Here is a 16,814-nt window from a genome sequence, read left to right on the forward strand (position 1 = left end):
TTAACATAATGAGGTAATGGAGGTTTTCACAGTTATCTTACTTCCCACAGTAATCACTTCCCAGTCAACCATCTTCTCTTATGAAGACACCAATTGGTATTTCAGTACCAATGTGGTCTTGCCAGTACCCAATAGGCATTTTAATTACTCTGTACTATATTAAAATAGGTATATTCCTATAAGCCTGGGCTTAAAGTCTAACAATTCCTAAAGAATGCTACCATTAGATCAAACCCTTCTTTATTCCTAGGATGGCCCAATACCATCACAATTTCCAGGAAAAGCAGATCAAAAAATTTGAAGAATGCTTACTATCCTGAGTATTTTGTAAGACCAAAATCACTGAAATAATAAAACGAAAATTTAGAAATAAAGCACAAGTCAGAAGTAAAACCTAATGGGAATGGGGTTGCTGATCTCTTTCTCCTAGTAAGAAAAAACAGCATAAGAAAAAATGAAGGGCGGGGGGGATTGGGGTCAAAATAAAGGGGTTGCAATTGTTTGGGGAATATAAAAATAAAATTTAAAAAAAAAAAGAAAAAATGAAGAGTAAGATATACAGTTATTGTATATTAAAAATTATCCTTGGGCCTCCCCGGTGGCACAGTGGTTGAGCGCTGGGTTGCGAAGCTGCCCGCAGCCTTTGTGGCACCGGTTCGATCCCCGGCTGCTCCCCGGCCACCAGAGGAGGGTCCCACATGGCGCGCAGACCTCTCCTGCCGCCCGCTGCTCCCCTCAGCAGTGTACTTCGGTCCTTCTGCCTACTCTGCTCCCCGCTCTGGCTCTGGTGAATTCTTTCACCCTCCCACGCTTCTGACTATGCCCAGTGCTTGTATAAATAAATAAATAAATAAATCTTTTAAAAAAAATTTATCCTTGGCAACTGATAAAGCACCTTCTGCACATATCACAGGGCTTAGAAGACTGTAGCTAGAAAACTGCCAAATTAAAAAAAAAAAAATAGGTGTTTTCTCATTTGTATTCCTCCTCCCTGTAGAAACTACTTAATCAATCTAGACATTTTATCATATTATTTTTCAGCAAATAATACCAATTAACACTGAATTTCACCAAAACTCACCAGGCTCATATAAACTATTGGCTGACACTGTGGAGGGTAAAGATTCTCTTCCATCATCAGAGCTCTGCTGGATTCCACTGTCATTACTTTTGACTGTTTTTTAAAATAAAAAATCAGCTAGTGATTAAATTTCATGTCATTTAGAAAACAACCTCCCACAAACAAAGTTTTAAAATGAGCTCTGATACATCAACGTGAACTTAGCCACCACCAGCAGAATACGTTTAACACCATCTTAATCCATCTGAACACTTAGTTTATCAAAATGAGAATCACCAAATCTGAAAATAAACTTATTTTCAGAACTATAACACATTTCATTACTCCATACTATGGCAGGGGTGGTAAAGAGCTTAACTTATCATGTGACTGTAAGTAATGTGTAATTCTGAGACAATGGGTAACATCTAGAGAAATGGCCACACGCACAATGACCACTGGCACAGACGTGGAATGCTCCCCAAGAGTAGTACTTACTACTACGCAGTTTTGAAGAAGTATCAAAGTAGGAGAAGAGTGAATCTAGCTCATCAGGACAGAACAGAGACTCCCGCCTGGCCTCGTCGCTATTTACAGCAACCACTGGGGACATGCAAGTTAGCAAAGCACAAAGCAGGCCGTAAGAAGGAAAAAGGGCAGGAAAAAACATTACTGGGAAAAATTTAGGAGGAAAAAAATAGGAAGGATATTAGGTGGTTAATCAGATATTTAGGGCTTTTTAGCATGACAGATTTATAATTCCCAACTCCCCTTGCATTTTAAGTATTTTTATTCCTTAGAATATACACATTACCTAGACATGTGAATTACCAAGACACTAAACTTAATTGTTGTAAAGCCACAGAAATCCAATTTTCCTTAAAATATGTAGAGGAAACAGTTTATAGCATTTAAAAAAATCTACAATCTACAATTATAAAGTGACTTCAACTTAAGAAAATGTTTGTATACACAAGTTGTAATACCTGAACTTAGAGAAGATGCTCTGACTTGGTCAGTTGGCCCAAGTTTAGAAACACTCAGCCTCTTTTCTTCACAACTTTTGGAGACAATCTTTTTTTCCTGCTCAGGAGGTGATGATGATATAGAATATTTATCCACAAATTTTCTCTCCACATATTTTGCTCTGATATATGCCTCTTTCTCCTGTCTGGTATACATAAAAATGCCATAATTTTCTACTTAATCTCTTAGTATGACTAATACTGAAAAGAAGCCATGTAATGAATATTTACAACTAAAGTCACAAAATGTAATAGAAGTTAAAACTGAATTTAGGACATTATGCAAAATGCTTTTCTTCAAAATATTTAATGAACATCTTCAAATACAAATAATTAACTGAAAAATCTCAACTATTAACAAGCCACATTTTTTCTCTTAATTTCTATGCCCATTCACTTTCTATATATGTTCCCCTGAAACCAAGAAAACTACAAAAATGTATAGAAATTAATATTTAAATATTAACATAAATCCAATAAATGTCACATACTGGAATATCAATACTTGAGGCCATAATTTTTCAAAAGACAACCACTTAAAAACAACATAGCATCCTACGTTGAGGGAAGATGAGATGTCATATTTTAAACTTCTGATTTATGATACAATCATAAAATGCCCAATCTGTTATCTATATCTTTCCTTATTTATAACCTTGAAAATGCTCAGGTCTTTGACTAAAATGGCTATTTTTCAAATCAACTACGTTTTAGCAAATGAACAAAATCTGATTTAAATGATACTCATTTAGAGAGCAATAACTTTAATATTGACTCTCTCTCTCTCTCTCTGTGTGTGTGTATGTGTGTATTATATATATATATGTACACACACACACACATATATACACATATATAGATGTAGTCAAACATAAAATCCCAACATGAGATTATGGCAAATACAACTGTAATGCTAAAATGAAAAATATCTAAACTGAAAATATCAATAACAAAAACAAATTATGTACCTTGAAGACAGTCTTAGTCACTTCATTCAATGAACCTCCATAAACACTGAAGTATAATTTCAAACACAGCAATTGAACACTTTCCCATTATCAGAAGCTACCTTTTTCACAATTAATTCAACATCATAATGCCATGTATGAAGTATATAATTAACAAATATTTGTTGAGCTAAGTCAAACAATGTAAAAATTATTCATTACAGATAGTAGAAACTTGACCTTGGAGACATTAATAAACAGATTATCTCTTTTAAAGACCTACCACTGATAAAACTTTGGTCTGATTTAATTGCTAAGAGCTGTCACATTCCTATGTAAAAAGCCTTAAGTTTTAAGATTCTGTCATCTGAAAACTACCTGATTATCTGCTCAGTAAATATAATTATCTAATTAACATACCCAAGTAAAAGAAAGTTACATTTTAACAGAAGCAGTAATTATATCTTCTAAACAGTCTGTTTCAATATTACATCTCAGTCATGGTGGAAAAAGAAATCATAGTTTATCTATATTCCTGATTTGCAGAGGAAAGGGGAACCTATTAAGACAACTGAAATAATAAATACCTTTGTCCTGGTTGTGGTTTCTTGATCCCCATTTTTTCCACTTTAGCTTCATAAACTCTATTTATAACATCATTCCCCAACTCACACATAAGCTATATAATAAGAAAATAAAAAAATAGCCTATTAATGCCTTAGAAAATACTTTCATAAAAGTTCATAAGCAAACACAGCTAATGAATTTCTGTGCATATCCTGCAATTGCTTACTCCACAAAGAAGTATAAGGGTTAAGCAAAGTAAAAACAAGCAGTGTGAGCAGTATCGCTATTTTGCCATTCCTCACCAGAAAACCTCTCATAGAAGATTACCACTCCTATAAGAAAGGGTTTCTCCTCATCCATCTTCCACTAGTTTTCTGTCCCTGTACTACAACTGGTAGAAAGCTGCACACTATTCATAATGTCTGGTACATTGACTGCATAAAGTCTAAGGTCAGACAAAGTTTCAGACAAAAATCAAAGCAAACTACTTTCTCCTTATCCTTGGTATGTAAGTAGTTCAAAATACTGTAAAAGTTTTGGTCATTTTTTTTAATGTATCAGACAAATGTGTTTCAACCAAGTTTTCTAAATTGAATCAACAGAGTTCTATAATGCTAATGTAGAAATGACATTTCTACCCCTCATCCTCCACTTTCTTCTTTCATTCATAACCATTAAAAGAGTCTTATCTAAATGGGGCTACACCTTAGGGTTAAATTTATCACTTTCACTTAGATGTTTACACAATAATTGCACAATTTTTTTTATTTTACTTAAATAGATTACCATTTTACCTATGGACTAAAACTGAAATACAAACACATTTAAAACACAATTTTCAGCTACACCTTAGGGTTAAATTTATCACTTTCACTTAGATGTTTACACAATAATTGCACAATTTTTTTTATTTTACTTAAATAGATTACCATTTTACCTATGGACTAAAACTGAAATACAAACACATTTAAAACACAATTTTCAGACAGAAATAAATACTGATTATACTACAACCTTTAATATAATTTTTACAATGTGGAAAAATAAACAATGAGTAATTAAAAGAATACTATTCACTGTTATGAATTTTGTAAATCTGATCAGAAACCCAACTGTGATATATATTATCAATCCTTACATGAGAAAAAGGAATCATAGCCTGATGACTACTATTCTAACAAATACACGTCTGCAAGTGATCCCATGTTAAAATATCCCAATGATAACAACATGTTATTCCAATCCATTATGGAGCTTATTACAATAAAATCTCTCTTATATTAATAACAAAAATCTATGTAATTATTAAAGAGTAGCATTAAGATACAGAATCTAAGATTTTTTTGAGAAAACATAGGAATGCAGTTTTCTTAAAATGTGACTAGTGCTACACAGACAGCAATTTTCAAAACACTAGATTTGCCAGTATACTTTCAAATATGTCCCAATACAATTTAGTTCATTGCTGGCCCTGAGCAGCACATACATTCGTAAGCCAAGAACATAAAATCTTGACATTTTTGTGAAAATGATACATTTTTAAGCAAATGTTTATCTTACCTTTAAAAGTTCAGGCTCCCAGGTGTCTAAAGTTAAAGATCGCACTTTTGAAAAGTGAACTCCAAGACTCCTAAAGGAAGTCAGGAAAGAGCATTAATAATAACCTAGCAAGTCTCAATTTGCATATTTATGCTTTTTTTTTTATTTTTCTTTTTATGTGATGAGGTTTCTAATATAGTCCTCAATGCACATATAAACAGAGATAGATCTCTGGTTAGTAATGAATGGTGATACAACATACTTGATAACATTTTACAAATTAGAATTTTATCCATTTTATAAAAGCAAAAAGATATTAACTGGAAATTGGGCAAGTGGAAAAGGTCCTCTACCCAAAGGGCCATGATAATTTACACTGTGTGCTTATCACCCTGCACAGGCCTACCCACCGGTGAATCCCAGAGCACTCGATACACAGGGTGATGCCCAGGTTGATGCTGGCCCACCGTGGGTCTGCCAGACCGCAGTCACAACAGCTGGCATTGCCAGGTATACACTGGACTCGCTGCAGGGCACTTTCCCCTTTCAATAATTTATCTTTTGACTCATTTCCAGAATCCAGGCTTCCTGTGGATGGTGATGATTTCTTATCTAGCTTCTAAAAGAATAAAGAATTATTTGTTAAATATATATATATATGTACATATGTGTATATATATATGTATGTATATGTATGTGTGTGTATGTGTGTGTGGAAAAATAACACAATATATATATATATATATATATGTGTTGTGTGTACACACACACACACAAAATACTCTTACACACTACATGCTCCAAACAAAAACTTCCAAAAAATAAATTGAAGGCCTTTTATGGAACTAAGTTTTAGGCATTAGAGTTCAAGTATGAAAAGATGTAAGTTCCTCCATCAATTTGCATTTAGTCTTAAGGGAAGAAATGCATAAACATTGAGTATTTTGTTTTTTATTTATATATAAATTACATATATATAATAGACAAAATAAATAGACATAATCCTTTAGAACTAATTATTTCCAACCTAAAAATGCCATACCCAACTAAATTATCATACAAATGTGATGATAAAGACATTTTTTTAAGTGGACTCACAAATATCTTTTTCAGGAAGTTCCTAGAGTGGTAAAGCCCTATTTCTCAAGACTCACTCATGACCTTGCTCCAAAGAGTTTCTTAACTCATTGGGAAGCTGAAGTCAGACAATGAGCCAAGACTCAATATTAAGCCTGTCTTCCCCAGGAAGATCTCAACTAAGGCAAATTGTGTTTTCCCTTTTTTTTAAAGCTTTTTATCCAGTTTTACTTTTAATGCCCTTTCAGTCATTATTTTATACTTTATTAGAATTAAAAAACTGGGGGTAGGGGAAATGCATTAGAATGCTTATTATGTCAATCTGGGACACATTCAAACACTGAATTAAAATATATATAGAAACATACAAAAAATTAAATCTAGATTTTAAAAAATAAAATGCATTTAACATTTAACACATCCTTCATGAAAAAAAACAGTTGTAAAAATATAATTCTGCAACTAATATTAAAACTCTTTGCAATATGCCATTTGATATCATTGTTAGCTAACCTCTGATTCATCACCCTTCTCTCTATAAGCAGTAGCAATACTGGTTTGAACAGCCTTAATCCATGCTTGGCGCAGCTTTTCAGAGTCTGCCTGAAGCATACAACTTCTAAAAGATAAAAAAGAAAACATTGTTTTTTCAAACACTATATTAGCAAAAAACAATAATATCTGATATGACTTCAGTTCATCAAGACAGTTTCCACATGGTCATATTAATAATCTCTGTAGTATTTTACGAATGATAACTGAATAGTTACATAAATATCTCATCATAACACTTGAATACAAACTATTGAATTTTACAACATTTTATTCCTCTTTAGTACAAATAATCACAAGGGAAACACAAATCTTTCTCTACTCTGAAAAGTCGAGATAAACTATACAAATATACATGCAACTCTCAGATTCTTCAGAACCACTCACTTTGTTGGAGAGACCACCTCAAAGCAGAATCGTCTTTCTATGTCTTCACAATGTTTCACTGTGCAGAGCCTTAAATCTTCCACTACCACAGTGGGGTTATCCTGCAATAACAAAACGAAACTCCCATATCTATCAATCTAGGTTTTAATACTACTATCAATAATAGCATACTTTCAAATATTACTTAAAAAAATGTCCTAACTTTAAAGATTTCAAATTATGTATTTTAGAGATATAGGCTACAAATATACATATATTAAATCCAATTTTGTCCTATTGGTAATTTTAGCTGGCTCATAAAATTACTGTGAAATGATTAAACAAAATAGATTATAAGGAGCTTAATTCAAAACTTGGTAATTAACTAGGAAGTGCTCAATAAATATTAACTTCCCTATTAACTTTCTTCCCTATTCATTACTTTCCTGATCCTATCTCACATGATAAAAGCTATTATTTTCTTCCCAAAAAGAAGGATCTAATGAAGTTTTAAATATCTATCAAAAAAAAAATCCCTATACATCTTTCTTAAAATACCTAAGAAAATAAGAAAGGTTTTCATTATTTTCTAGTACTTAATAAATATATAAACTCAAAGGCAAATTTATCACAGAAGAAATGATGAACTAATTATAGTCAGAATGAAAGATTTTGTATTGAACCAACCTGCTATTATAGAACCAAACAAGTCAAATTTCATATTGTATCATCTCAAGAGTACAGTAAAAATCTGAAATTTATAGTTGAATTTATCATTCACAAAGGCTAAGTAAAAATAAAGTCAGCAAATTAACAAATGGTTCTTTTTCTTCTATTTTTTTGACATTCTAAAGTTCCATGCAATCTCAGTATTCCTTTCAATGAATAAAAATCCCTCACCTTAAAATATGGTCAAAAAAAATATATGTATAAAAACAGTATGAACAACAAATTTAAAGGTTCTATTTAAATTTCTTCAAACTTATATTTAAGGTCATTTTTAACCTTTTGATGTTATCATCTTTCCATATTATAACTCTATATCATTTGGTCCTAAGGTAATATTTCTTAAAAAGGCATCCTGTTTTTCACCCTCAAAATAGTACTATGGTATGGTAGTGTTGTTCCTGTACACAGCTGGACAAAGATACATAAAGAAATAAAAAGTATTAATTCTGGCACACATGCGCACACACGCATGCGCGCGCACACACACACACACACACACACACACACACACACACACATATAAATCCATCTCAAAGCTAGGGATTAAGAGTTAAGGATTCAAAATGACTGCTTTTAAGGAATAAGGAATAAATGTTGATACTTTCCATTGGAGTTTTACACCGCAAAAACATAGAACTAATAAATACTAATTTTGCAAATATGAGTATTTATGAACTTCAATTTTTTACCAAGATGAACAGATGAACTAGAACTGGGGAATCACTGGAGTTTCACTGAATCACTTAACACCTACCTTAAACTTTTTCTGGTAAACCAACTGATTGTTCTGTATTGAAAACCAGCGTCTAAATAAATAAAAAATAGATTAAATTTTCACATATATAATTCCAGTTGTTAGAAATAGTTGGAAAAGCACTAAAAATCAGTCATGGCAATTACATTTTTTGAGAGTGCACTGTTTTGCTTTATATAAACTGATGTCAGTAACAATTCAAAGTAAAGAATAAGCAATTTTAACCACAGATTAGGAAATTTACTGTGTTTTGATTTATTTTGTCAGAAATGTACATCCTAACAAAAGCTGTTATCTTTTATGCTAGCACCAAATAATTTTGGTGCTAAACAGATTTATATTGTAAATAAATGGATTTATATTGTAAATAAGACTGACCATTGTATACAGTAAAACACTGAAGTAAATGGTGCTGGTTTTCAACCTTTCTGCAGATAATTCAGCAAGCATTTGATTAAGTAAACAAAAAACTAATCAACATTTAAGAACTAATATTCAACAGGAGATAATTGCCAATTAACTTGACCTTTCTGTCATATAAAGTATTCCCAACCAGAATAATCAAAGTTATTAATAAAAGTGATTCACCCAACTACCTATATTGTTCAGTTCATTATTATAAATTATTAGGCAAACAATTTACTTGGAGTCTTCTTTACAAGAAAAAGTTAAGCTACATATGGCATACTTATTTCTAATTTATTAAAACAGTAAAAGGACCTAAAGATTAAAAAAAAAAAAAAATCACAGCCAAAAGCCATTCATGAAAGGAAGCAAAAATTCTCATAAAGCATGAAAGGTAAAACAATATTTGAGTCATTATTTTAAAATTAGTTTCATGTGAGATGATTTCTTTTGTAAACATTAGTTATTAATCTATTAGCAGATAGAGATTCTACCTTTTCATTGATACTAATACAAAATACAAGAAATTTTATTTAGAATTTATTTAGAAGATTTAGAATTTCTATTTCTAAAAATTAATTCTCCAAAGCTGAGAAAATGATTACAAGATGCTTTTCTATTTTAAAACTAGACAGATTGTTAGATTCTCTTGCTACTTAAAAAGGTATTACCTTTACCATTAAAATAGAGATTTGTTAAATAAGCATCTAGATAAAACCAAGTGGGTTGAGTTTAAATGCAAATCATCAACAGGGAGGCTAGAAAAGGAAGAACATCTGGGTTTCTTTGCTTTGGGACACATAGTTGGTTAGAAATGTTAAAGGAAATACCTATAAACAAAATAGTACAGCCCTGCCAACACGGGATGACATGCAATGGAAATAATCTCTGACACTGATTAAAGTGACTTTTTAAGTAATTTGAAGCAGAGTGAACTAACTATATTAATGAAAATTGTTATGTTTTCTAGTATAGAAATCATTATATAATTTGCTATTAAAAAATACAAAGATTTTTATACTATGGAAAACACTCATATAACCATGTAAACTTTTCATGCTTCTGAGGTCTTCAAAACATAAATTTCTTTTGACCTACTGCATATTTAGATACAGGCCTCCGAAAATAGTAACAAAATATTACAAATTTTTACATTTTGTCAGACTATTACCTTTCATTATTAACTCAATAGATGACATATATCAATATTTCTGAAACCCAGTTTCTCTCCCAACTATCTGCTTCTAGGTAACTTTCTCATATCATTAATTTTTGCACTCTCAGGAAAAACAAAAACACTACAAATTAATTTTAATTTGAGCACATCTTCTAAGGCAAAAATTTGCATAATGTGTATGCTAGGGAGAAAAATAATTTCAATAACTAAGATCTTTTCTGTCTTATAACACTCTCTCTCCTTCTCTGCCCTAAAATAAATATATAAAAAAGGAGTTAACTATACTCATCTATACTGATCAAGACTTTAGTCAGGTAAGTAAAATAGAATATATTCTTAATTGTATCTGTAGAATAATCACAGCTATTATGGACATTTATAATAAAAGGAAAAATGAGACAATTTCTAGTCTACTGAATATTAAAAAATACTCAATATTTTAAGTTCAAGTTATCTGCAATTTTAAGATACTTAAAAGGTGTATTTAAATCAAAAGGACAAGTTTTGGAAAGCACAATGCTGACAGCTACACTACATTCTATAAGAGTCAGAAACTAACTACAAAACCACAATCTAAAAGTTTTTCAGAAAGAAAAGCTCATGGTTCATTAAGGAAAATGAGAAACCACTTTATCGCCATCTTAAATTGAATTAACTCAATAAAGATTTTAGACCAAAATATTAAATATTAATATTTATATACCAGTGAGAGCTTCCAGATGACAAAATAGCAAGAGGTGGGAGGGGGAACATACATAAAATAATACATCAGTAATCTCCTAGCATGTTTGATCACTTAGTCCCAGAACTGCACTTGAAATTAAAAAAACATGGGTGAAGTCAAATTCTAATTCTGTAGACACTCCATCACTAAAGGATATTGGTGATGGACTTGTGCACACATCCATATAGATGCCAAGAAAGTGAACATTTAACAAAAATAAAAGTTTGCATAGTATGTTCCTTTATTTCAAATTCAATTTTTCACAAGAAAAAAAGAGCTAACTGGTAAAACAAAGAAGAAAAATCTAAGAACTGATGTTTTCTTTCAACATAACTAATATGGTTACTACCAAAAGGACTAATCCTTAGATACTATTTATAATTTTTAAAAAGCACTTACTAGCTTACTTAATTTAAAGTATAATTTAAAAATTATAATTTAAAGTATAATTTAAAATTAAATTTAAAGTATAATTTAAAAATTATAAATATATATGAACTCAATCTAAACCTTCTTTGAGTAACTATAAACATCAAATGTTCTTTTCCAGATTAAAACAAATTGAGGAGATAAACAATGAAAAGGTATAATTTCATTTATATTTTCCTCCCAATTTAAAACATGTGAGACTTTAGATCCATTGCAAGTAATCCATCTGAAAAGCAGGTTAATTATGAGCTTTCTCGTGCCAAAGAGGAAACTGGAGTAAGGTAGGGGTGAGGGGAAGGAAGCCATTTGGTACCTGATATGATCGGGCTTTTTCCTGTCATGTGAAAAAACGGGGCAGGATTAAAACAAAAGGGAAAGGTAGTAAAAGAATGAAAATGCAAATGTGCAAAATAAGCAAAGGACTAGCATGATATGAAAATAAAGCAAGAATTAAAGGAACAAGCTTAAGCTCATAACCTAATAATAAAAAATACCTGCTGCATTTTGTTCATATTAGACATATGTGCATCTCTACAATTAATTCCAACTCTTAGAAATCTGAAACACTAATATTTCAGAAATATACAAAGTTTTCCTTTGAGTACTATAGTATAGAAAGTTCTGACAGTACTGAGCACACCAGGCATATCCCTCTACTACTATTTTTTGTCTCTACAGTCATAGCCATAATATATAGACAGTACATTTCCTTAATTTAATAAGCTGCTCTTGAAAAATTAAGGGAAATAATCACTGTAGATATATCTATATAAACTTGAAACAAATGAAAACTTTTTATAAGAAAAGTGGATTACAAAATAAAAATTTCAAAGATAATAAAGTATTTTCAGTAATAAGACTTCCTTCCACTTGCTCGCCCTCTTTTCATCAAATGGTAACAGAAACCCGAAGGTCACAATAACTTGAGTTTATCTTCAATCTATATACACATTTCTTATTTTTTAAAAGAGGCCATAAAAGAAAAAACTTAGTATTTGTCAAGCAGCATAGGGAATACTTTGCTTTAAAAAACTGGATAACACATCTTGTGCTTAGTTGTATTTTCTAGTTCAATGGTGACTGAGCATCATAGCATGTAAGCTAGTTTTACTCCTCATTACTAACTAATACTAATATTCACTTATTTTCCTTGTTCACTCATCTTTTCTGAATTTACCATTGGGAAAAAAAGAGAAATATACAAGTACTAGTAATCCAACTAACACTGTTTGAGCCTGAAGTGAAGTTGCCAGCATGAGAAAATGACCTGCATGGAAAAGATTATCTTGGTAGATCTCACATGTGTCTTCCAAAAAATATGTATTTTAGACATAAAAATCTCATGGGACACACACAAGCTAGATATCTGAGACCAATGAGAAACAAGCTCAACAATCCACATAAGCCATAAAACTTTCACTCCTTGTTTTATTTCAATCACATCACACAAAACATTATCCCTTCAGTTAAATTTCAAGTTACAAAATGATGTTGTCAAGATATGCTTAGATTTTACAAAGAACAGCAGGTTATAAACCTGCTGTTCCTAATCATATTCACATTTCTCTCAGGAAGGAGGTCTTTTTAAAAGGTTGCTTTTAAAGAATATAATATGCCATTACTCAAAAAAACTATAGATAATGGCAAATTTGTCATCTTATGATTGGTACTTTATTGTGACTGCAAGGGGAAAAAATCAATTAAAATTAATCCACAATCTAAAATATATATATTAAAAACAATGAGCAGAAAAACCATTATATTTGAATGGTGAATTCCTAGATTTTTAAATTTAAGGTGCAAATACCACAAATACAGAGTATTTTATTCAGAGGCTAGAATATATTACATCAAACTGGACAGAGGACTAATTACAGAGGTAGGACAGACTCTTAAAGTTATAAATAGGTAAAAGAAAATTATTTGCTGACATTTCCTAAATTAGATTTTGATAAACTTCATATAAACAATATAAATTCTAAATTATTTTTAACTTGAAAATGAGAAAAAAAATTTTAAGTTACATTTAGTAGATTTACTCTTTCCTCTTCCTTTTAGTCACTGATCTGTAACCTAAAGGAAATTAGGTTCTGACTTTTGTTTTTAAATGTGAAGAGTTTTACAGAATGTTGATATGCTACATTTCTTGCAAGTCTATTTTTTACTGATGTTTCCATCAAAATGTTATTTAAAGGCATATAAAATGAAATTAATTAGCTAGCCATAATTTTTCCATAAGAATGCAAGTTTTTTTGTTAATACATTTTTAAATCATTTTAAAACTAATTTTTTAATAATTGAAGTTATATTTTATCAAGCTATAGATTGCTTGAAATGTCCAAAGTAATTTGTAAAAACACAATGTTGTGTGCCTCAGTTTTGCCACAGACCAGTTATATGGTCTGTACGTCTTCATTACTTTACTAAAAAATTAAAAATTGAACTACAGTCCTTAATTCTAATCAATAACTACCATCCCTCTACATACAGTCGGCTCCTCCTTTAATAAGCTATCTCATTTCTTAAGGTATTGTCTTTTTCACTTTGCAAATGGTAGTTAACAAGTTTACAGCTGAGAATGTTACAATTATTCCCTACTTGATTTTAGTTACATTTAATATCTATGCCAATTAATCAAATTCATAAAGCACATAGTGAAAAATGAAAAGGCTCATGCTTAAATCAGAATTAATTTTTGTCTATTGCTCTAAATGGCAACACAATTTTCCACTAACACTTACTGTGCTTCATTTTGAAGTCTGAGAGCATTTCTTATTGGAGAAGTCCATGGAAGTTCATTTCATTTCTTCTTAACATAATGGTATAGTTTCTATGGATTTATTGTATTTTCACTGTGTTAAACTTTAAGTAGGTTGTTTTGAAATCTGAAGGTTAAAATTCAATTCTAACATTACCTCATGAAACCATACTGGCTGAAAATACCTTTATTTATTAGAAAAATCTGATAATCACACTTTTTTATTTCAACTTCCTACTGTGACTAGGAAATTTGCCAGGAAAAACTTAAAAGATCATTGTACTAACTTTTACAGCTTAGAGAATATAATTTTCATTTTCACTTTACAATAATCAGAAACATTATTTCTAACCAGACTCTCTTGGTCTTCCTACACTCATGTATTATTTTTAAAGTTCTACATAATACAAAGAGGTTTAATATCAAATATAAACATATTATATTATTTGCAGTTTATATTCATTCTCATATGGAAAAATCATTTCTAATAAAAAACACCATATACAATTTTAACACCAGCAATATCAAATGCTAAGGAAAGCTCAATATATCACAACATTTGAAAATATCAGTAAATTTTTTCTATAAAACTTCAAAACCAAGAAACCAAATTAAGTGCACTGAAACTCAATTAAATATACTGATATCCAAGTATAATTGCTTCCATTCAAATTAATGAAAATGTATACCAAACTAAACTTACCAAGAAAACTCTATTTTGTTAATGTCCATGTTTTAAAAAGAAAACAATCTTCTCTATCATTAAGTGAATTCATATCCTGTTCAAGCAGTAAATAAAATATACATACTCAACCAATAATATAATAGTAAATCAAGTAGCCACAACCTAAAATTATTCTAATTTAGTATAAAATTCTTTTATTGCATAGAGAAGCATCTTTGAATAAAAGGTTAATAGCTATTATTCAGGAGGATGATCCTGAAATAACAATCTATTTTTTTAACGCCTACATCTCTGAAATTATTTCACTTTATTATTACTACATGAGAAAATATAATTAAAAAAATTATAAATCACTCACTTAATAGATATTTGCTGGCTTTATATTTTATAAAAAGCAGTTAAGAAAAAAAAATTCAGTGCTTTCGGTATCCATCAAGTTTAGAAAAAAGGTGTGCCAGCTGTCACACATACTTGATATACAAAAACAATCCCATTTCCAGAAATCCCATTTCTGGTTAAAGTTACTGCAAAGATAGGATCATCTAACTCAAAGATTCACATGTAAACACAAAGTAAAAAGTAAACATGAGATGGAGAGGAACCCAAACTTAAAAACAAAGTTCATTTATCTTACCCACCCACTATATTTAATAATTTGTAATCAAATCTATTTCATAACAAATATGGAAGGAAGCTCACATTCCTAGTAACAATCTAGTCATTACAGAACAAGTATTATAAAAATTTTCCTTACTTAAACTTTGCTTAAATTTTATAATTTAGAATTAGCATTGTCCCTTTTCCCAAAAGGAAATCTTATCTTCAATAAGATTCAATAAGATTCAGGGTTCAGGAAAGCTACTACGAACTGTGGCTTAAGGGTATTATGAAGGAAAGAGTTGCCAAATCACAGGGAAAGTCAGAAAACTGAGAATATGGAAAAATCAAGACTAGCATTTGAAATATATTACCTGTTCCAAGTTTTGAAGGCATTGCTAGCTCGTTTGAACAGATATCCTTCCATAACAATGCCATTTGCAGTATCTACATTATATTCTAACTTAGAATCATCACTGGAGAAATCCTAGAACAAAAAAACAAAAAAAGTTCATATGATTTGATGATGTTCCCCAAACAACAAGTTTACCCTACAAAAATAGCTCAAATTGTAGAAAAGCTTTAAAGATAGTTATATCAACAATATTCATAAAAGGGATGCCTAAATGATCAATAATAAAAGGATTGTTTCAACACATCAATAGTGGAATATTATACAACAATAATAATGGTGATGATTTTGAAGATGATGTTGATATAAAAACACAGGTGATTACATAGAATATACTCAAAGAGAAAAAACATAAATTGTATATACACTGTGATTAAAACTTCAAAATAATATGTACATATATAGACAAAAGGAAGAACTATATTATACAGGGGACATTTAAAATGTTTTCATTTTATCTCAATATTTCATGGTAATACATACACTAATAATTTTTTAAAAGGAATGTGTACATGTTTGAGATTTCTTAAATGTACCAATCTTTTCTAAATATATTATTATTATGTAAGTGATTTAATCTGACAAAAGTAATAACTCTACTATTTGGAAGTTCAGAAATAAAGTAAGGAATTTATGGCCTTTTTTTACCTATAAACATTTACTTTTGCAAAGGAAAACCACAGTTTGAAGTGGGCATGCTAAACTCACTTTAGAGGGAACTACGAAATTATTCATCACCTCTATCCTAATCACTACAGTCTTCACTCAAATGCACTTCAAACTTCCAATATTCCTACAAGGATTCGTAAAGATCTGAAATCCAATATCCTATATTTAAAATATTTCCTGGGGCCTCCCCGGTGGCGCAGCGGTTGAGCGCTGGGTTGCGAGGCTGCCCACAGCCTCTGCAGCCGCCGGCGAGGGTCCCACATGGCAAGCAGACCTCTCCTGCCGCCCGCTGCTCCCCTCAGCAGTGTACTTCGGTCCTTCTGCCTACTTTGTTCCCCGCTC

At 30.8% G+C, this 16,814-nt stretch overlaps 1 protein-coding gene across 3 annotated transcripts in view; it reads right to left on the reverse strand.

Annotated features, from left to right (window-relative positions):
* ACAP2 (ArfGAP with coiled-coil, ankyrin repeat and PH domains 2) overlaps positions 1–16,814 on the reverse strand; it is a 113,207-nt gene that overhangs the window by 16,043 nt on the left and 80,350 nt on the right. For 2 of the 3 annotated variants that reach the window (XM_054700459.1, XM_037525311.2), the window contains 10 exons: positions 15,766–15,878; positions 11,665–11,685; positions 8,617–8,668; positions 7,155–7,255; positions 6,729–6,834; positions 5,549–5,757; positions 5,160–5,229; positions 3,620–3,711; positions 2,047–2,231; positions 1,082–1,174 (listed from right to left, as the gene is read on the reverse strand). In XM_054700459.1, the coding sequence (XP_054556434.1) occupies positions 1,082–1,174; positions 2,047–2,231; positions 3,620–3,711; positions 5,160–5,229; positions 5,549–5,757; positions 6,729–6,834; positions 7,155–7,255; positions 8,617–8,668; positions 11,665–11,685; positions 15,766–15,878 (1,042 nt within the window). The remainder of the gene's footprint in view (positions 1–1,081; positions 1,175–2,046; positions 2,232–3,619; positions 3,712–5,159; positions 5,230–5,548; positions 5,758–6,728; positions 6,835–7,154; positions 7,256–8,616; positions 8,669–11,664; positions 11,686–15,765; positions 15,879–16,814) is intronic. The other variant, XM_037525312.2, reaches the window with a different exon arrangement.

This window comes from Talpa occidentalis, unplaced genomic scaffold, assembly GCF_014898055.3.
Source record: "Talpa occidentalis isolate TD23 unplaced genomic scaffold, MPIMG_talOcc4v2.1 talOcc4.4, whole genome shotgun sequence".
Lineage (NCBI taxonomy): Eukaryota > Metazoa > Chordata > Mammalia > Eulipotyphla > Talpidae > Talpa > Talpa occidentalis.